The sequence below is a fragment of the Oryx dammah genome, unplaced genomic scaffold (assembly GCF_014754425.2).
Source record: "Oryx dammah isolate SB20612 unplaced genomic scaffold, SCBI_Odam_1.1 HiC_scaffold_1, whole genome shotgun sequence".
Lineage (NCBI taxonomy): Eukaryota > Metazoa > Chordata > Mammalia > Artiodactyla > Bovidae > Oryx > Oryx dammah.
In genome coordinates, this window is record NW_024070185.1 from 69648056 (window position 1) to 69670594 (window position 22539).

Sequence of the window (22539 nt, forward strand, 5' to 3'; positions counted from 1 at the left end):
CAACCAGTCCATTCTAAAGGAGATCAGTCCTGGGTGTTCATTGGAGGGACTGATGCTGAAGCTGAAACTCCAATATTTTAGCCACCTCATGCGAAGAGTTGACTCATTGGAAAAGACTTTGATGCTGGGAGGGATTGGGGGCAGGAGGAGAAGGGGACGACAGAGGATGAGATGGCTGGATGGCATCACTGACTAGATCGGCGTGAGTCTCAGTGTGAGTCTAAGTGAACTCCAGGAGTTGGTGATGAACAGGGAGGCCTGTCGTGCTGCGATTCATGGGGTCGCAAAGAGTCGGACACGACTGAGCAACTGAACTGAATTGTAGCTTCTTTCCATTTTTTCATTAATCGGACTTAGTAAAGATTTGTTCATAATATTGTTTTCAAAGCATCATTAAAAAAAGTCTTTTAGTTTCTTGTTCTAGATTATTAATTTCTATTTTAGCTTATTAATTTATTCTTTTTACTTAATTTATTCTTTGCTTACTTATTTTGTTTTAAGTTTCAAAGCCTTTTAAAAAATTTATTTATTTTAATTGGAGGCTAATTACTTTACAATAATGTATTGGTTTTGCCATACATCAACATGAATCCGCCATGGGTGTACATGTGTTCCCCATCCTGAACCCTGCTGCCACCTCCCTCCCCATACCATCCCTCTGGGTCATCCCAATGCACCAGTCCCAAGCATGCTGTATCCTGCATCTAACCTAGACTGGTGATTCGTTTCTTATATGATATTATACATGTTTCAATGCCATTCTCCCAAATCATCCCACCCTCGCCCTCTCCCACAGAATCCAAAAGATTTTTCTATACATCTGTGTCTCTTTTGCTGTCTCACATACAGGGTTATCTAAATTCCATATATATGCGTTAGTATACTGTATTGGTGTTTTTCTTTCTGGATTACTTCACTCTGTATAATAGGCTCCAGTTTCATCCACCTCATTGGAACTGATTCAAATGTATTCTTTTTAATGGCTGAGTAATACTCCATTGTGTATATGTACCACAGCTTTCTTATCCATTCATCTGCTGATGGACATCTAGGTTGCTTCCACAAAGCCTTTTGGAGTTGGAATTTAGTTACTTGAAGGAGTTTGATTTTATGTGAAAAATTTCTTACTATGCAATGCTTTAAGTATACATATTTCCTTCAAAGCTACTTGGTAACATTGTAAAAATTTATCATGTTTTTCTCAATAATTTATAATTTCATATTGAATTCTCTTTAAACATAAGTATTTAGATAAATTTTAGTTTTCTGTTGGTACCACTAATATTTTAAAACATACTTGGAGTCATGTTTTTTCTAGTAATGACAAGTGCTATATTTCCTCAAGAATATTGGCCTGCAACTACTTTTGCTTTTTCCACTGTTACCAATTGCTATTGTCTATGATTTTAGATCCAGATTCATATTAATATTTCAAAGTTATGGTCAATACTTATTTAGCTTTAACTGTAGGCTTTATTGGGGGTTCCCTGGTGGCTCAGGTTGTTAAAAATAAACTCCTTCAATGCAGGAGACTGGGGTCCATCTCTGGGTCTGGAAGATCCCCTGGATAAGGGAATGGCTACCCACTCCAATATTCTTGCCTGGAGAATTCCTTGGACAGGGGAGCCTGGTGCGCTACAATCTGTGGGGTCACAAAGAGTTGGACACAACTGAGCAATTCACATTGTACTGCACTGTGTAGGCTTTTTTAGGTTTCCCAAGTGGCTCAATGGAATAGAATTCGCCTCATTGCAGGAGACATGGGGTTTGATCCCTGGGTTGGGAAGTTCTTCTGGAGAAGGAAATGGCAACCCATTCCAGTATTCTTGCCTGGAAAATTTCATGGACAGAGGAGTCTGGCGGACTGTAGTCCATGGAGTTGCAAAGAGTTAGACGTGACTGATCACACACACAAACGTTTAGGCTTTATTTGGTTCTCTAGTGGAACTTCCCTGGTGGCTCAGATGGTAAAGAATCTGCATACAGGAGATTCAGGTTCAATTCTTGGGTCAGGAAGAGCCTTTGGAGAAGGGAATAACTACCCACTCCAGTATTCTTGCCTGGTGAATTCCATAGACAGAAGAGCCTGGCAGGCTACAGTCCATGGGGTTCTCTAGTAAGCACTATATATCCTGTATTTTCCCTTTTAAAGGCACATTTATTTTGTTTGTTTGTTTGTTTTGATGGAAAATTTCTTTAAATTGGGAGGGGGGTCTTTGATAAAATTTCCAAGTTCTTACATGGTAAAAACATCTTTACTTCTCCTTCTTATTTAATTATAATTTTGGTCAGGTAGAGAACCGGAGAAGGCAATGGCACGACTGAAGCAACTTAGCAGCAGCCGCAGCAGCAGGTAGAGAACTACATTCAAAGTAACTTTCTCTTAGATCATGGAACTGTTTCTCCAATATATTTTAGCATTTTTTGCTGCAAGGACGATTTTGATGCCTATTTGATTTTCATTTCATTGATGATAAGCTACTTTCTATTTTCTGAATGATTTTGGTTTATGTTTGATTTTGGTCGATATTTTCCAAGAGCCAATTAATTAAGTCTTAGCAGTCACCTATAAGATGATGGATCTCAACTACCAAACTCTCTTCTGTAAAGATCTTGTCAAGGCTTGGTTTTAGGCATTGTTTGTTCTAGGAAGGTCTAGAGTAGGTCTTACACGAGAGCATTATCCTTAGTCCTAAGGAAATCTGTTTTTGGTAATTCAGCCTGACATTTGGATATTAATGAGGACTTTCTGCTCTGGCAGGGTCAGAACTTCTGGTACAGCTTTTAATTCAGGACAGCTCAACTTCCAGAACCTTGGTTCCATTTGCAACTTTGAGCACTCTCTGTCTAGGAAGCCTTGAGTGGAGTTGTCTTGTGCAAATTTAGCCTGGCCTTCATCATGGTGGTAACTGCACACAGATTTTTGGAAGCCCAGCCCCCCAGCCCTGCATATCTTCTCTTGCTTGTGCCTTTCACTGAAGGATTCATCATTTCAGCTTCTCTGGACTCTGACTTCTGCTTCCTTATCTCAGCAGAACTGCTAAAGTTCTGCTCAGCTCCAGAGTTTCCCTTCTTCTAGAAACAGCAGACTCATCCTACCTATTTCCAAGCCCTTAAAAGAATTACTTCATATATCTCATCAAGCTTTATAGTTGTTTATGTTAGAGTCAAATGCAATCCCAGTTATTCCACTATGATCATGAGTATAGGTGAGTTGTTTTTTTGTTGTAACTTGTGTTGGTGAAACATCTTTTTAGTTTTTTCAAAAGTTATTTATTTATTTATTTTGGCCACACAGCATGTGGGATCTTAGTTCCCTGACCAAGGTTCGAGTTTGCGCCCTCTGCATTGGAACTACAAGCATCTTAGCCACTGAATTGCCATGGAAGTCCCAGGACCTAAGGTTTTACCAATCTTATTTATGACTTCTCAGTTTTATGCCCTATTTAGAAAAATTGTCTCCATTCTGAGATTACAGTACTCCTCCCATAGATTTTTTTCTAGTATTACTTGTGGTTTAATCTTCAAAGATTTTAATCTCTGATAGAAGACATTTTGAGGATGTATGTTATGAAATATGAAGCAAATTTAATTTTGCCCTCAAGAAGGTAGTTCCCAAATATCAATGGTTATTGATATTTAATTTTTTAAAAAACATAACTTTTAACCACTTAAGTGAAATACCTCATATACTTTACTATATTTTCATTCTTCAGTTCAGACAGTTCAGCCGCTCAGTCATGTCTGACTCTTTGCGAACCCATGAATCACAGCACGAGAGGCCTCCCTGTCCATCACCAACTCCTGGAGATCACTCAAACTCATGCCCATCGAGTCAGTGATGCCATCCAGCCATCTCATCCTCTGTCGTCCCCTTCTCCTCCTACCCGCAATCCCTCCCAGCATCAGGGTCTTTTCCAATGAGTCAACTCTTCACATGAGGTGGCTAAAATATTGGAGTTTCAGCTGCAGCATCAGTCCCTTCAATGAACACCCAGGACTGATCTCCTTCAGAATGGACTGGTTGGATCTCCTTGCAGTCCAAGGGACTCTCAAGAGTTTTCTCCAACACCACAGTTCAAAAGCATCAATTCTTCGGTGGTCAGCCTTCTTCACAGTCCAACTCTCACATCCATACATGACTACTGGAAAAACCATAGCCTTGACTACACGGACCTTTGTTGGCAAAGTAATGTCTCTGCTTTTGAATATGCTGTCTAGGTTGGTTATAAATTTCCTTCCAATGAGTAAGTGTCTTTTAATTTCATGGCTGCAGTCACCATCTGCAGTGATTTTGGAGCCCCAAGAAATAAAATTTGACACTGTTTCCACTGTTTCCTCATCTATCTGCCATGAAGTGATGGGACCAGATGCCATGATCTTCATTTTCTGAATGTTGAGCTTTAAGCCAACATTTTCACTCTCCTCTTTCACTTTCATCAAGAGGCTTTTTAGTTCCTCTTCACTTTCTGCCATAAGGGTGGAGTCATCTGCATATCTAAGGTTATTGATATTTCTCCTGGCAGTCTTGATTCCAGCTTGTGCTTCTTCCAGCCCAAAGTTTCTCATGATGTACTCTGCATAGAAGTTAAATAAGCAGGGTGACAATATACAGCCTTGATGTACTCCTTTTCCTATTTGGAACCAGTCTGTTAGTATAATTCTTGACTTTCTAGTCTGTTACATTGGATATGTTCACAAATTAGCACATCACCATTTAATTATAAACTCATGCAATTGTAATTTTATGATGCATTTTAATATATGATAAAGTTAATTTCTATTAACCTTTTTCATAATTGTAATAGTTTTTCTTGTTTATCTATTTTTCCATGTCAACTTTAGAATCACATGTATTGTTGAAAAAGTCTCATTGTTATTTATTTAGTTTATAAATTGATTTATCGAGATTTGTTATCTTCGTGATGTCATTTTATTCAGGAATTCATGTTGCCGTTTTATTTAGTCAAGTACTCTTTTTCATCCCTCAGTAGCACATTTCTTGTTAAATTCACTTCTAGGTGCATCTTTGCTGATATTTTTCATATAGGTTATTTTTCCACTGCACCTTTTAGTTATTTGTTGCTTGTGTATATGAAAGCCTTTGGCTGAGTAATATTCCATTGCATGTGCATTCATGCCTGCTCAGTCACTCAGTTGTGTCCAACTGTTTGTGGCCCCGTGGACTGCAGCCCACCAAACTCCTTTGTCCATGGAATTTTTCAGGCAAGAATCCTGGAGTGGGTTACCACGTCCAGGGGATCTTCCTGACCCATGGGTCGAATCTGTGTCTCCTATGTCGGCTGCATTGGCTGGTGGACCAATGGACCACCAGGCAAGTCCTGAGATGTTCTTGGAGAATGGTTGGGAAGGTTTCCCAGAACGAGTGACAACTTGACAAATAAAGGAAGCTTTCTGAAAAGGAAGATCCAGAGTACCATAGAAAAGGACATGGCACTTCCATGGCATTCCAAATTTAGCCTAGTTTGAGTATGGATGGAGCAGCGGAGGTGGTGACCAGAAAGTAGTGACTGATGGATTGGGGCAAATATGAGCATGAAAGGCTTGACTTCCAACCCTAACCTAGTTAGAGATTTCATTATTAATATGTATTTTTCTTCCTTATACCCCCTCTGAGATATTTATAAAGGTTACTCTTTTTCATATGATGTCATTTAACTCATTGCATTCTCTTTTCCACTAACAGTAGGGCTTTTTTTAGCTACTAAAGTTAAAACCAGTGGAATTCTGCCCTCGGTTTTTTTCCATTCATAGTCTAAATTCTATTACTAGATTTCTAGATATTGTCATTCCTGAGCTTTTGGAAAAAAACTTGCTTAACTAAAAAAGTATTTTTCTGATAATTGGTGAATTCATTTATTACTACTCTATTACAGAGTTTTGTTTGTTTACTTTGTCAAAGAGGTTGTTTTGAAGGTGTGATTTTCAGTGGTCAGATATCACAAGGGATAAGTATAACTCAATAAAATGAATCATTAAGTAACTTTCCATTGTTTTCTATGGTCTAGTGCATTTTAAACACTGTGTATGCTTGCTAAGTCGCTTCAGTCATGTCCGGCTCTGTGTGACTCCATGGATTGTAGCTTGCCAGGCTCCTCTGTCCAGGAGAATCTCCAGGCAAGAACCCTGGAGTGGGTTGCCATGCCCTCCTCAAGGGGATCTTTCCGACCCAGGGATCAAACCCATGTCTCTTATGTCTCCTGCATTGGCAGGTGGCTTCTTTACCACTAGTACCATGGAATGATCTTTCCCAAATTTCAAAAGCTTTATTATTTAGTAAGGAAATCTTCTAATGAAATCTTTATGATTTTCAATATGTGAAATTATGTCCTCTGCAAATAGAGATAATTTTACTTCTTCCTTTCAAATTTTGATGCCTTTTATTTCTTTTTCTTACTGGATTACTCTGGCTAGGATTTCCAGTATTATGTTGAATAGGAGTGGTGAGAGTGGGCACCCTTGTCTTGTTTACTAATCTTAGAGGTAAAGATTTCATCCTTTTAACATTGAATGTGATGTCAGTTGTGGGCTTATCATATATAATTCTATACCTAATATGTTGAGAGGTTTTTTTTCTTTTTATCATGGGCAGATGTTAAATGTTCTCAAATTATTTGTTTGCATTTATTGAGAAGATCATATGATTTTCCCTTTCATTCTATTAATGGGATGTGTCATATTTATCAATTTGTGTACATGTTGTTGTTTTTCAGTCACTAAGTGATGTCCGACTCTTTGCAACCCCATGCACTGCAGCATGCCAGGCTTCCCTGTCCTTCACAATCTCCTGGAATTTGCTCAGACTCATGTCCATTGAGTTGGCAATGCGATCCAACCATCTCATTCTCTATTTCCGCTTTCTTCTGCCTTCTACCTTTCCCAGCATCAGGGTCTTTTCTAATGAGTCAACTCTGCATCAGGTGGCCAAATATTGGAACTTCAACTTAAGCATCAGTCCTTCCAATGAATATTCAGTGTTAACTTCCTTTAGGATTGACTGGTTTGATCTCCTTGTAGTCCAAAGGACTCTCAAGAGTCTTCTCTAGCACCACAAATCGAAAGCGTCAATTCTTCAGTGCTCAGCCTTCTTTGTGGTCCATACATGACTACTGGAAAAACTGTAGCATTGACTATATGGACCTTTGCTGGCAAACTGATGTCTCTGTTTTTTCATAGGCTATCTAGGTTTGTCATAACTTGTCTTCCAAGGAGCAAGCATCTTTTAATTTCATGGCTGCAGTCACCATTTGCAGTGATTTTGGAGTTGAAGAAACTAGAGTCTGTCACTGTTTCCATTTTTTCCCCATCTATTTGCCAAAATGAATTGTGTCCTGCTACTAAATGATCAGAAATACTGAGGTTTTCTCAGCATCAGGGTAAATTTTTTTTAAAGGAAATGTACATTTTTGCACCTAGTAGGTCTTATTATTATTGTAAAGGCAAGAAGTTAAAATATTTCACTGTTCAGCTTAATACCAAACATCTAGCAATTTATTTGCATATTCATTGTGAATCCTACCCTTTAGCCCTGTATTACTATCCTCTTTGGAATGTTCAAAGCTTATGACTATAAATCCTAGTTTGTCTACCATAAATATAGCTATCTTTAGCTTACAATTTATTGCCTTTTACCTAGAAAAATCTTTGCTTGTTGTTTTGTCTTAGAACTTTCTGGATCACTGTATTTTAGGTTCGCACACAGAACTGATAGAGGATGGGAAGCATGGCATTTCCCATCATGCCCTGCTTGTAGGGTTTCTCTTGTCTCTCTTCAGCATACAGTGCTTTAAGCTCATTCCTGGAAGTCAGTGAACTGTTGCCTTCCTTCTTTCAGCCCACTTACTTCTGTAAGACATCTTTTTTTATTTGTTTCAAAGAGTGAAGTCTGGTTTTGCCTGCCATGAGAAGTCTTGATTGGGTCCACCTCTCTTCAGTGGAAATGACTAATAGAGCCTGATGTGACCCTGTTTCTCTCTAAGTCTTTTAGGTTTTGGTGTAGAAAGATTTTGTGTGTGTGTGTTTAAAAAACAAGATTGTTTTCTTACTAACAGGAGTGGCCTGCCTGGGGGGGTGGGTGTGCCAGGCTCAGGGTATGTGGGGGCTGTGAAGAGCAGATGATGACTGAGAGGCTGGAGAGAAAGGGAGTGAGTTTGGAGGCCAGGCCGAAAGGCTCCTCCAGTTTACTTCTGGCAAGAGACTGATTTAACAAAGGATTCATGGCAAGCTATCACCAGGCCACCAATAAGATTAAGAAATTCTTGGAAATCTAGCGGCCCATCAGAGTTGAGGTCCAATTTCTTCATCATGTGGTCAAGGACAGCAAGGTCCTTTGGATTCTTTGTGAAGGCACCCAGCTCTGTATTCATGAAGATTAGGGACTCGGCCTTGGAGAGTTTGCTGTTGTTACCATCCCTTCCAGCATGATTTTGGAAAACAGCAATCAGAGACTTGATGCACTGGTGGCTCAGACGGTAAAAGCATCTGCCTACAATGCAGGAGACCTGGGTTCAATCCCTGAGTTGGGAAGATCCTTTGGAGAAGGAAATGGCAACTCACTCAAGTACTCTTGCCTGGAAAATCCCATGGATGGAGGAGAGTGGTAGGCTACAGTCCATAGGGTCGCAAAGAGTCAGACACGACTGAGCAACTTCACTTCACTTCAGTCTTTATAGGGTTGGATACTTTTGCCATGTCGGAGAGGAGCAAGGTGCGTGGATGTGAGTGGGGAGTGGTGTGGTAGGCACTGGCCTGGTGTGGAAGTTTTCATTCTTCTCTGTACCCTCAGTTTTAGTGTAAGTTTGGTAGAAATGGGTACTATTTTAACCAAGAAGGTCTAAGAGTTGTTTTTTATTACTAATCCTTCCCCAGCAAGAAGGTGAGTTACCAGCTGTGGGTTAGTGCTTCTGACTTCAATCTTTTTTGTTTGTTTGTTTTTTTTCTTTCGTTCAGCCTGAATAATTTGAGTGAAAACAATTTTTTTGCTTAGTATTTTACTTTCTGGAAACATCAAGTACCTTATGACCATTACTTGGAAACAATGTATAGTTGGTTTGGGTCTTGTGTGTTTGGGGTGTGTGTGTGTGTTTTTCTAAACAGATATTGAGTAAAATCTTCAGGTCACATGTGAGGCAAAATACTTAATGTTTCCGAGACCAACCAACTTAAAACAGCTTGTTAAATCCATTGTTTATTAAAGTGAAACAATGGAAAAGAGGAAGTGGTGGAAAGCTGCTTGGTTAATATTAAATGAAAGTCATCTTTCTCTTCCACATAAGCTATGTCACACCACAGTGAATTAGAAGCTGAATGAAGTTTTGAGATCTGATTCAGAAATCTCTGAACCAAACTAAAACAAAACACAGCTCTAATGGTGTGAGTTTCACGTCAAATGTTTTGCTAGGTTGTTCTACAGATCTTGCTAAGACAGAAGATCTGGGTCCACATTAGGCTGACTGAATGCTTGTTCTCAAATATTTCTTCAAGTAAGATCGAACATCCACTCCAAGCAGGCTGGGAACTCCTCAGGGAGCTGAGCCACCTAGCAGAGGAGGCAGGGTTGGAGGGATCAGAATAACCCCTAGTTTTCTCACTGTAATGGTTCATTTAATATGTCAACTTCACTAAGGCCTCAATACCCTTTGTCTGACCAAAGACATTTGGTCAAACACCAGTCTAAGTGTCACCATGAAGGTATTTTTTTTAGATGAGATTCATATTTAAATCAGTAGACCTTGAGTAAGTAGGTTACCCTCCATGTGAGTGGACCTCAACTAGTCAGCCTGAAAAAGGGTTGAGGGCTCCTGAACCAGAGGGAATTCTGCTTTTGGACTTGGGCTACAACATCAGCTCTTCTCTGGGTCTTTAGGCTGCTGTTTTGCCATATAGATTTCAGACTTGCCAACTCCCACAGCATTGATGTGAGTCAATGCCTTAAAATGTATCCCTATCTATCTATCTATCTATCTATCTATCTATTTATCTATCAATCAATCATCAGTATCTCCGAGCCATCTCTGTCCCATTGGTTGTGATTCCCTTGGAGAATACTGACTAGTATACTTACCAGAGTAGAAAGAAGATATAAAAAAGCCTTCAAGACTATAAGAAATAAATGTCTGTTGCTGCTCACCATGAATGGCTCTATAATTAATACCAGGACTTTTTTGAGTGTAAACCTTGGTGAATGGTGGTAAGAGAATTGGAGTAGAGCATCAAAATTCTGGGTATTTATGAACTGGGTAAAACAGCACAGAAAGAGGATGCTGGAGATTCCAACACAGCTTCATTCAGTCATGGTAGGAACTCCATGATAGCACTCTAAGATCACTGTGGGAGACATCTTAATACTCATTGCAAGTGTGTGTTTACTTGCTTCAGTTATATCAATTTCCCTTACCTTCTCATGTTAAGAATTCAGCCCTCCATGTCTTATTTCCTGTATAAATGGGAATTATAACTCAGGAATCAGTTATAGGGACTAGATGAGATTATGGATAGGAAAAATGACACAGCTCTTTGCACATGAAACAGGTTAGTGTGTTCTTGTGTATTTTTTTGTGACCTGCCTGGCATATAATGGGCATATTTGTTGCACCTGACCTAACTGCACATATGCAGTGCACACAACTTGTGGCCATGGTTGGGGTTCCTGCAAACTTGTTTCAGGAATGTACCAGAAAAAGGGTTTGCAAGCAGAATACCTGAGTCACTTTTTCTTCCTCCCAATGAGTATTGTATTCTCCACTTCTGAAGACCAGACCCAACCCAGCTGACCTCCTTTTTGCCCTTTTCCCATGAGCGCACACATCTTATTTGTTAGAACCCTCTATTGTTACCTGTTGGATCCAGCAAACTTGGCTATTCTTTTGTTAAAGGCTCTTGTCAGACAATGCAGACTAGAGTAGACTATGGCCAAGAAAGGCTTTCTGGAACACCATCATCCAGTGAATATTTTTATCTGCCTTTGGGAACTGGTTGTATTTTGGCCTCTTACCCCAAAGGAGATCCCTCTGACTCAAGGATGTGACAGGTTTATAGTTCCTTTCCCATCAGAAGTTGCTACACTACTGAGCCCATTGATTTTTGAGAAACTGTCCCTCTTTTTCCGGGCTATGGGAAGAGGAAGGAGTTGAATTTAGGGATGAAGGGCTAGTGTTTATGGAAAACAGTGGATCTGAAAGGAGCTCTTTCTACACATGCCCTTTATCACCAAAGAAAAGATCCAACACTGAAGTTAGCTACGCTGTCTTGGAGGAGTGTCATTTTGCCCCACTTCCCGTTGTCTAGTGGTCACTCAGAGCCAGTATCTCCTGCCTATGCCTCAGTATGGTAACTAGCAGGTCCACAGACTGTAGCTAGACAGTTATGCTAAGAAAATTTCTTCAAGAAGTTGTTGTTTTTTAGTTGCTAAGTTCTCTCTGACTCTTTGCAGTCCCATGAACTGCAGCACACCAGGCTTCCCTGTTCTTCACTATCTCTTGGAGTTTGCTCAGATTCATGTCTGTTGAGTCAGTGATGCTATCCAACCATCTCATCTTCTGTTGCTCCCTTCTCCTGCTCTCTCCTCCTGACCTCTGTCTTTCCCAGCATCAAGGTCTTTTCCAGTCAGTCAGCTCTTCACATCAGGAAGCCAAAGCATTGGAACTTCAGTGTTAACATCAATCCTTCCAATGAATATTCAGGGTTGATTTCCTTTATGATTGATTGATTTAATCTCCTTGCATCCAAGGGACTCTCAAGAGTCTTCTCTAGCATCACAAATCAAAAGCATCACTTCTTCAGTTCTCAGGCTTCTTTATGGTCCAACATGTCCAACATCTGGACATGACCACTGGGAAAACCATAGCTTTGACTATACCAACCTTTGTTGTATAGGAGGCGATCCTATAAAGCAGAAATAGCATAGTGGCAGGTGTCAGCATGTTTTGGATTTTGGTCTCTGAAACTGGACAACATATGGATGTGGTTGGTGCTCTGGTGTGATAGTTAATTTTACGTGTCTTTTATGTGTCAATGTCACTGAACCATGAGGTGTGTAGATATTTGTTAACACATCATTCTGGGTATTCCTGTGAGGGTGTTTTTATGTGAGGTTAACATTTAAATTGGCTTTCCAGGTGGCAAAACACTTTACAGTGGTAAAGAACTTGCCTGCCAATGCACAAGACGCAAGAGACACCAGTTCAATTGCTGGCTCAGGAAGATTACCTGGAATAGGAAATGGCAACCCATTCCAGTATTCTTGCCTACAAAATTCCGTGGACAAAGAAGGCTTGAGGGCTATAGTCCATGAGGGTGCAAAGAGTTGGACACAACTGAGTGACTGAATATACAACATTTAAATTGGAAATTTCCTGGTGTTCCAGTGGTTAAAACTCTGTTCTTCCACTATAGGGGGCTTGGATTCAATCCCTGGTTGGAGAACTAGGATCCCACAGGCCACACAGCCAAAAAAATCGATCTGGGAGTTCCTTTGTGGTCCAGTGGCTAAGACTCTGTGCTCTCAATTCAGGGATCCAGGTCTGATCCCTGGTCAGGGAACCAGATCCCACATGCCACAACTAAGACCAGGTGCAGCCTAATATACAAATAAACAAACAAACAAAACATTTAAATTGATGGTCTAAGTAAAGCAGATTTCTCTCCCTCATGTGGGTGGGCCTCATCCAGTTAGTTGAAGGTTGGGCTCAGTATAGATATGAGAGTTGGACTATAAAGAAATCTGAGCACTGAAGAATTGATGCTTTTGAACTGTGGTGTTGGAGAAGACTCTTGAGAGTCCCTTGAATTGCAAGGAGATCCAATCAGTCAATCTTAAAGGAGATCAGTCCTGGGTGTTCATTGGAAGGACTGATGTTGAAGCTGAAACTCCAATACTCTGGCCACCTGATGCTAAGAGCTGACTCATTTGAAAAGACCCTAATGCTGGGGAAGATTGAGGGCAGGAGGAGAAGGGATAACAGAGGATGAGATGGTTGGATGGCATCACCGATTCAATGGAGATGAGTTTGAGTAAACTCCAGGAGTTGGTGATGGACAGGGAGGCCTGGCGTGCTGTGGTCCATGGGTTATGAAGAGTTGGACACAACTGAGTGACTGAACTGACTGACTGGGCTCAGTCACTCAGTCATGAATAACTCTTTGTGACCCCATGGACTGTAGCCTGCCAGGTTCTTCTGTCCATGGGATTTCCCAGGCAAGAATACTGGAGTGAGTTGCTGTTTTCTATTCCAGGGGATCTTCCTGACCCAGGGATCAAATCTGTGTCTCCTGAATTGGCAGGTGGATTCTTCATCACTGAGCCACCTGGGAAACCCTCATACTACACTTGAACTTAGCCAAAAGGCTGAAAAGCAAAGGCTGAAGGTTGGCATCACACAAAAAAGGCTAACCCTTTCCTGAGTAAGAATTCTGTCTGCCTGACTGCTTTCAAACTGGGATATAGGCTTTTTCTTGCCTTTGGACTTGACTGAAACATCAACTCTCCTGGGTCCTGAACCTGCTGGCTTTCAGACTGAAACTTCACCATCAGCCCTATTCTTAGGCCTTCCAAGTCAGATTAGAGCTAACCCACTTGCTTTTCTATGTCTCCAGCTTGCCAACTCACCCTGCAATTACTGGGACTTACCAGCATCCATAATGGCATGAGCCAATTCCTTATAATAAATCTCTCTGTATATACACCCATTGGTTCTGTGTCTCTGCAGAACCCTAACTAATATACCTGGTCTCTCTGCACAGACTTCAGCTCTCCTTAAGATCTGGTGACTGGCCAGCATAATTGATAAAGACGTAAAGTTCAGAGAGAGGTTATACAGCCAGCTTGTGTGGCCCTCTCTGGTGCCTGGTTACTAATTCCTGTCTTGTGTTTCAAGTTGGGCAGGATCAGGATTTCTGGGACTCAAGCATGGCCTGCCCCAGGGTCAGGTTTTGTTCTGTTTATTTCTTCCAGTAGGGGATTCTCCGACAAGCAGGAGACCTGGGTTCAATTCCTGGGTTAGGAAGATCTCCTGGAGAAGCAAATGGCATGCCACTCCAGTATTCTTGCCTGGGAAATCCTATGGACAGAGGAGCCTGGTGGGCTGCAGTTCATGGGGTCAGAAAGAGTTGGATATGACTGATTGACTAATACTTTCACTTCCTTTCACTCTCTGACAATCACTTGGTGGCAAGAATCTGCCTAATGGACCAGGTCTTAGCCACTGGACCATGACTGTAAGGCTCAATATTTTTTAAATATTTAATTTCATTTATTTATGCATTACTTATCTTTGCCTGTGCTGGCTCTTCATTGCTGTGCAGGATTTTCTCTAGTTGCAGCAAGTGGGGGCTACTCTGTAGTTGCAGTGCATAGGCTACTCATTGCAGAGGTTTCTCTTGTTGCAGCACACAGGCTCTAGGGTGCTCGGGTTTAGTAGTTGAAACTCTTAAACTCTAGAGCACCAGCTTAGTAGCTGTGGCACATGGGCTTAGCTGCCCCATGGCATGTGGGATTCTCCCAGACCAGAGATTGAACTTGTGTCTCCTGCATTGGCAGGTGGATTATTTACCACTGAGCCACCAGAGAAGTCCCAAGACTCAATATTTTAAGTGTTAGAAGTTCAAAAACTTTTGCCAACTATGTATGGAATGACAATTACTGGGAAATTACTCTTTGAGTCCAGTTTGATTGAATCATGAGGGTACATGTCTAGAACAGGTCTAAGGTTGAATGGGAATCAATGAATAGCCACTAATTCTGTTTCTACTTTTAACTCAGAGGATGACCTTGGGAAAGTCACTTAATTGCTCTTGACCTTCTGTGTCCACTTGCTTCACAAAAGGTGGTCCTGTTAGCAACTTTCAAGTATATGATATGATACTGTTCACTCTAGTCACTATGCTGTTTGTTAGAGTCCCACAACTTATTTATCTTAGAACTAATCTTACTGTGATAGTCATTTCACAATATATATCTATATCAAATCATCATATTTTATACCTGAACTTACACAATGTTATGTGTCCCAGGTGGCTCAGGGGTAAGGAATCTGCCTGCCAAGCAGAAGACGCAAGTTCAATCCCTGGGTCAGGAAGATCCCCTGGAGAAGGGAATGTAAACCCACTCCAGTATTCTTGCCTGGGAAACCCTATGGACAGAGGAGCCTGGGGGGCAAGTCTGACAGGATTTAGCAACTAAATAACAACAACAACGTATCAGTTACATTTCAATTAACCTGCAGGGTGGTGGTGGGGGGGGGGGGAGAAAAATTTTAAAAATGAGTGCAAGAAAATGGTTCTCAAACCAGCAGCCCCCACATCACCTGGAAGCTAGTAAGAGATTTGGAATCTCATGCCCTGCCCCAGACCTACTGAATACAATCTACATTTTAACAAGATTTCCAGATGGTCTATTTACATATTAAAGTTTGACAAGCACTGGCATGGAGGAAAGAGCACTACATTTTGGACTGATTTAGAAACTTTTGTTTTCTTGGTCTGGAGAGTCCTATGTGATTTTGCACATGTTACTGAAGAAAATCTCTGAGCCTCAATTTCCCTATTTTAAACTGAGGGATAAAAATATCTGCCTACCAGGACTTCCCTAGTGGTGCAGTGGTTGATTCTGAACTTCCAGTGCAAAGGGCATGAGTTCAATCCTTGGTTGGAGAACTAAGATCCCATATACCATGTGGTATAACCAAAAAGGTATGTAAAAAAAAAATCTACCTACCATGGAGTTGAAATGGTAGGTGAAAACCATTTTCATGGAGATGAAAATAATTAAAAATGTCACATACGTGTATTGAGTGACTTTTCTGTGTCTGGACCTATGCTGACCACTGCAGGGTAAAGAGATGAATTAAACACAGCCCTGGTGTCCAGGAAATCTGTCTCTGATGCAATGGGAAAAAATGTATGAAAACACTTTGTCAATGCAAAAGACTACGTAATGTTAGCTATTATTAGTATTAATGGAGATAATAATACTTACCCTACTTATGCTGCTTGGTTATTATTAAGCTCAAATGAGATAAAGCATGTCAAAGCTATTTGAAAAGCTGAAAAGTACTGACGTAAGAACTTATTATTAGTATGATTATTGCCATCACTGAGTGAATGATAATTGAGTCCGGTAGGGGGAAAAAAAACCTTGATTTAATTACAGGTACTCAAGCCACAGAGGATCCTGGAGTTTAAATACAAAACTTGAGACTCTTTGTTGAATGTGCAAAGGGGATTCTCACTTGCTTTTTGTTCCGTAGGGGAGCTGCATCGAAAATTAAGTCTGTTAATACTTCTGCTATTTCAGACTATCTGATCCTAGAAGCAGGGATTTCTTTTCAGTTTATTGGCAAGTCAGTGAAATGCATCCACCTGTGAGGTGGAATGTTCTATCTGATGGGCAGCCTGATAATGGCACTACCCTGCTGATTAGGATGTGGTCAGGTGGAAAAAATACAGGAGACCTATGTTCTGTGAGGTCCTCTCTCTGGGCACATGCTCAGGGGCAGTATTCCTGTCTGCAGAGCCCAAGGCATTCCGCTGAAACTCTGGGTGCTTGTGGTGGGCAAAGAAAGTTAGTCGCTCAGTCATGTCTGACTCTTTGTGATCCCATGGACTGTAGCCTACCAGGCTCTTCAGTCTACGGAATTCTCCAGGCAAGAGTACTAGAGTGGGTTGCCATTTCCTTCTCCAGGGGATCTTCCCAGTCCAGGAATTGAACCCAGATCTCCTGCACTGCAGGCAGATTCTTTACCATTTGAGCCACCAGGGAAGCCTGTGGTAAGCAAAGGAATTGGAAATCATCCAGCCTATCACCCAGGCTGCTTTAGGTGAAGTCACTGGCCTGGAGAGGTGACGTGTCATATGTATTCTGCTTCAGTTGTTGTTCAGTCACTAAGTCCTGTCTAACTCTGGGATCCCATGGACTGTAGCCCACCAGCCTCCTCTGTCCACCCTGCTCCAGACCACACTTCACATTGATGGAAAAAGAACATGCAAACTCAGTTTTCCTCACTCCCAGTCCAGTGCTTATATTTCATCTTAATGCACTGGAGCAGTGGTCCCTAACCATTTTGATATCAGATATCAATTTCATGGAAGACGGTATTTCTACAGACTGAGAACAGAGATGGTTTCAGGATGAGTTCAAGTGCATTACATTTATTGTGCACTTTATTTCTATTATTATTACATCAGTTCCACCTCAGATCATCAGGCATTAGATCCAGGAGGTTGGGGACCACTGCACTAGAGGATGTGTGTTTTTCTGTTTTTGCTCTGAATAACAAACATAGCAACAGGGAGATGGTTCTCACTGCAGTTGTTATTGGGATGTCTTGCATGTCTGTTATTGGTGGTGATCACTCAGTTGTGTCTGGCTCTTTTGCAACCCCATGACTGTACCCCACTAGGCTCCTCTGCCCATCGGATTCTCCAGGCAAGAATACTGAAGTGTGTTACCAATTCCTCCTCCAGGGGATCTTCCCAACTCAGAGATCAAACCTAAGTCTCCTGCATTGGCAGGTGCATTCTTTACCACTGAGCCACCAGGGAAGACCTTTCAATTGCCCATAGGATCATTTAATTCTGACAATTGAGTCTCTTCCAGGGAGGCTGGATTTACTTCTTCAAGGATTTACATCATTCCTTTTGGTCTTTTGTTATTGCTTTTCAGCTCTGATGCCTCTTATCTTTTCACTGTCAAGCTTGCTTCCATTTTGTTTTGAAGGATGGTGATGATTCGTTTGGGACAATAGTATCGTCTCTTTACCAACGCGTGGAGGAATGCATGCTGAATTGAGAATAATTGGATGCCACTTGACTTGGGTCTCTGACTTGGACCTCAGATTGGTATCCATGGTGCATTTACAGTCATACTTTCTCATCCTGAAGCTCACAGCGGGAAGTGAGCATCTCAAGGGCAGGCGTGCCTGACTGTTCAAGCCTTCTCAAAGCATCTTGAGTCTAGTCAATACAGAGTGGCCTGATTCCTGCTGCTTGAACCTGATGTTCTTCCTTTAACTGGAAGATGTTTGTCTTAGCAGCAGCTATTAGCAATCCTCTGAGAATGTCTGAGCTCCTTCCCTAAGGAGGAAAATGCCTTCTTAGTTCATGTAGGGTAGGAACTGAGCCTCCAGGGCCTCAATGAGCTGTTGGTGCTGAGGTTTCTGAAGGAGAAAGATACTTTGCATTACAAGGGGGGAAATACTTTGGTGGAAAATGGGAGAAATTCAGGAGGGAGGAGGTGAAGAATGGACAGAAAGAGAGAGAGAGAGGAGAGGGAGAAACTCAGTAGACAGGATGAGCATGTTGGAAGAATGCTGTGTCCTTGTGATGACCTCTACCCAGATTCCCCCAAATTGTAGAAGCTTGGAGTGACTGACTCTCCTGTGGACCCTGGTGAAAGGCTGGTTCCACCTGTAGGTAGATAGGAAGGCAGCTCTCACAAATCTGTAGCTCTGTGATTTCACAAAAATCTGTGGAGGAATAGGGATAGGAAACTGGACTCCTCCAGACCTTGGAAACTGACATCTGATGTATGGGGTGTAGGAATTCAAGTAGTTTAAGTCTAGAACGCAAGGGGCAGAAGGCTCTCAGTTGCCTGCTGGCTTATACTCACATTGAGCTGGGCACAAAGTCATGTACTGAAAACGGTATTCTGCCAGGATTTTTTGTTTCTGTAGAAAGGGATATGGCAAAATTTCAACAGGACACTGTTAATACCACTTTGGGTCACCTCCTCCAGGAGTCTACATAAGTTCCCATGATGCCTAGTCATTAAGCAGACTTTAGGCACTTGAACCCTTGCCTTCCTCCCTCTTGCCCTCTATCTCAATATATACCGGTGTTGCTACCACTGGCTATAAGGCATTTGTAGAATTTTAGTCCTTTTTAAAAAAGTCTTCTATATTTATGCAACAATGTACTATTTCTTTCATTTATTTATTTATTCATTTATTTGTTTGGCTGCGTTGAGTCTTAGTTGTATCATGTGGGTCTTGGGCGCACAGACTTAACTTGTGGTGCAGACACATGGGCACAGTAGTTGCTACAAGCTGGCTTACTTGCTCCTTGGCATGTGGGATCTTGGTTCCCCAACTAGGGATTGAACCCATGTCCCCTGCCTTGCAAGGTGGATTCTTAACCACTGGACCATCAGGGAAGTCCCTGGGGAATCTTAATGTTGCTTGTGTCCTAAGAAACTCATTTGCTCTAAATACTACCACCTCCTCTTTCATTGACAGCTGTGGTGCTTGACTGGCAGTAGATCTTGCAAACCTGAAAAGGGGTCACTAGAGCTTAGGGTGCAGGCTCAATTTCCTCACCTGCATGATCCGAAAGAGGAGACAGCCAACCAAACCCATGTGCATAATTTAAGAATGAACAGATGAAGGTTTCTGAGTTTCTCAAATTATCTTTTCAAAGAGCACCTCAACAGGCTTTCCTGTGCCCTTGCAGCTGTGCACCTGGCAACAGTTGCTTACAGGGACACAAGAGTGTAAGAAGTGGATCAGTATTTTTTTTCAATGTGCCTTACCCACAGCTGTTCATATATTTAGTTTCTTCTAATGAGCGACTGAGCTGAACTGAATGTGCTCTCTCCCAGACTTAACCAGAGGAGGAGTTTTGTGAACCATAAGGAAATATACATTAAAATTAACAATGAAAGTTTTCAATTTAAAAATGACCTTAAATATATCTTGGATTAACAGAGAAATCAGAACTGCAATAATATACTACTTAGGAATGAACCAACGATGAGAATACTACATATGGAACTTATGCCAATGTTAATCTCAAGGGAAATGTCACTGTATTCAATGCTTTCAGAAATAAACAATACAAATGGAGAAGAATGAAACTGAAAATGCATGAATTTAGAAAATATACCCCTGATGAAAGCCAGATGAAAAATTTGAAAGTTGACATTATTAAATTAGAATGCTGAAATATAATATAATGGATTAATAGGTCTAATAGATATTTGGATTAATAAATCCAATAGTTATTTCTACAGTAAGATAAAACAAACTGGGTAATGTAGATTACCAATGTCATGAAAATATAACTATTTAATATGAGAAATAAGAAAAAAGAATATCCCCTAGAGAAAGAAGTGATTTAAAGAGTAAAAGAAATATTATGGACAATTTGGTTTTGGTAATTCTGAAAAATTTGCATAAATGAATGATTTTCTTATACCTATGAATCACCAATTGACTCTTGAAGAAGTACACAACCACAATAGAACAGTAGCCATAAGATAATTTCAAAAAAAAAAGTTTAAAGAATTATTTCTTTACAAGGTCATGATTTGTATAGCTCTGTTATATTCTTTAAAATATTTAAGGAAACTCATTTTTAAAATCATTAAAAAATGGACAGATTTGATTACATAAACCTTAAAAATTTATTATGGCACAAGATATAAATAAGGTTCAGAGTAAAATGATAAATGAAGAGAAAGGTTATCATTCTTTGTATGATAAGAACTCTTAGTCATTAAGAAGAAAAGTCATGTAATATGTGTAGAGCTTAAGAGCAAATGAAAGAAAAGGAGAGACAATTTGTCAGTAATATGCAAAAATAGGGTTTCCCAGGTGGCCCAGTGGTAAAGTATCTGCCTGTTAATGCAGGAGATGTGTGTTCAATCCCTGGGTCAGGAAGATCCTCTGAAGAAGGAAATGGCAACCCATACCAGTATTGCCTGGAAAACCCAATGGACAGAGGAGCCTGGTAGGCTACAGTTCATGGAGTCACAAAGAGTCGGACACAATTGAGCAACTGAGCACACACACACACGTGCAGAAAGAGACATACTTTTATTAGGAGTTAGGAAAAAATTAAACCATATTGAAATACTGTATTTTACCCATCAGACTGACAAAGGGAAAGGCATTTAAATAATTAAAATGTCCTTTACTAACAAGAAAGTGGGACATTCACACATAGTTGTTGGGGTTATAGATAATTATAACTTTTTAGAAAGTAATTGGCATTCTTTCTTAAAAATAGAAAATATGCTTACCTGTTGATCAAAAAGCCTAGTTCTAGGAACCTATTTCTCAGAAATAGTTACTAGTTTTTAAAAATAAATGGATAAGGGCATTTGTTGCCCTAAAATACCAAATGTTCTGGAAATAATACAAATGCTCAGCAGAGGGGGATTATTTTATACATCACAAAGGTAGTAGTACCCAATTAATTTCTCAGGCTCAAGTCTCTGGCACCATCCTTTATCTCAGTTTTCATGTATGCACCTTATCCAATCCATCAGCAAATTCTGTTTTGTTTATTCGATAAGTTGTGTCTGATTCTTTGTGACCCCATGGACTATAGCCTACCAGGCTCCTCTGTCCATGGGATTTCCCAGGCAAGAATACAGGAGTGGGTTGCCATTTCTTTCTCCAGGGAATCTTCCCTACCCAGGGATTGAATCCATGTCTCCTACATTAGCAGGTAGGTTCTTTACCACTGAGCCACGAGGGAAGCCAATTTCTGTTTGCTTTCCATTAGAAGTGATTCCAAATATGAATGTGCCTCTCCACTTCCACGGCTACTCTGTGATCCAAACTCCTATATTTCTAACCTAAGACTTAAAAGTCTTCCACCTGGTACTCCTGCTTCCACTTTGCCTACCCAGTCATCTTTCATGTGTGCAGATGCCAGAGTGAGGAATTAAAAATGTAAAATAAGTGCCACCCTCTTGCTCAAAACTCTGTAGCATCTGTCTTCCCATTGCACTTACAAAGGTATTTGCAATCTGACCACAGCTTAAAAATGTTCCTTGATCCTGTGCTTGGCCATTATTCAAACTCACCTCCTTTTCTTCTTCGCCTTGCTCACTTCTCTGCCAGGAATGACTTCTTGCTATTCCTTGAACATGTCTAAGGACCATTGAATTTGATGTTCCATCTGCTGGGAGGTCCTTCATCCCGAAATTATTGTCATACTCTCTCCTTCATTTCCTTTGCATCTTTGACTGATTTTGCCATGCCCGGATCATTCTATTAAAAATAGCAACTCTTGGGATTTCCCAAGAGTTGGTCCTCTGAGCTTCCAGTTCTGGGGGTGCGGGTTAGATCCCTGGATGGGGAACTAAGATCCCATATGCCAAGTAGTGTGGCCAAAAAAAATAAAACCTGTAACTCTTCTCTGATCCTATTTACATTACGTATTTTGAGAAAATACAAGTCCCAAATCACAGAAAGCATTAAAATACAGTATGGTTTATTTTTTATTGAAGTAGATTTGATTTGTAATATTATATTAATTTCAAGTGTACAAGATAGTGATTTGGTAGTTTTACAGATTATACTTCATTCAAAGCTATTAGAAGACAATGGCTATAATTTCTTGTGCTATATAATATATCCTTACTGCTTATCAATTTTAACATAATAGTTTGTATCTCTTAATCCCTATACCCCTAACTTGTCCCTCTCCCTTTCCTTCTTCCTACTAGTAACCACTGATTTGTTTTCTGTATCTGCAAGTCTTTCTTTTTTACTATCTAGATTTGTTTGTTTTATT

General features: G+C 40.6%; 1 protein-coding gene across 1 annotated transcript; it reads right to left on the bottom strand.

Annotated features, from left to right (window-relative positions):
* Positions 1-8201: 8201 nt before the first annotated feature.
* LOC120865803 (protein S100-A11-like) lies at positions 8202-8712 on the bottom strand. Its single transcript, XM_040243194.1, has 2 exons — positions 8680-8712; positions 8202-8477 (listed from the first exon to the last, which is right to left on the bottom strand). Exons 1-2 carry the CDS (start codon positions 8710-8712, stop codon positions 8202-8204), a joined length of 309 nt encoding a protein of 102 aa, XP_040099128.1.
* Positions 8713-22539: the final 13827 nt, after the last annotated feature.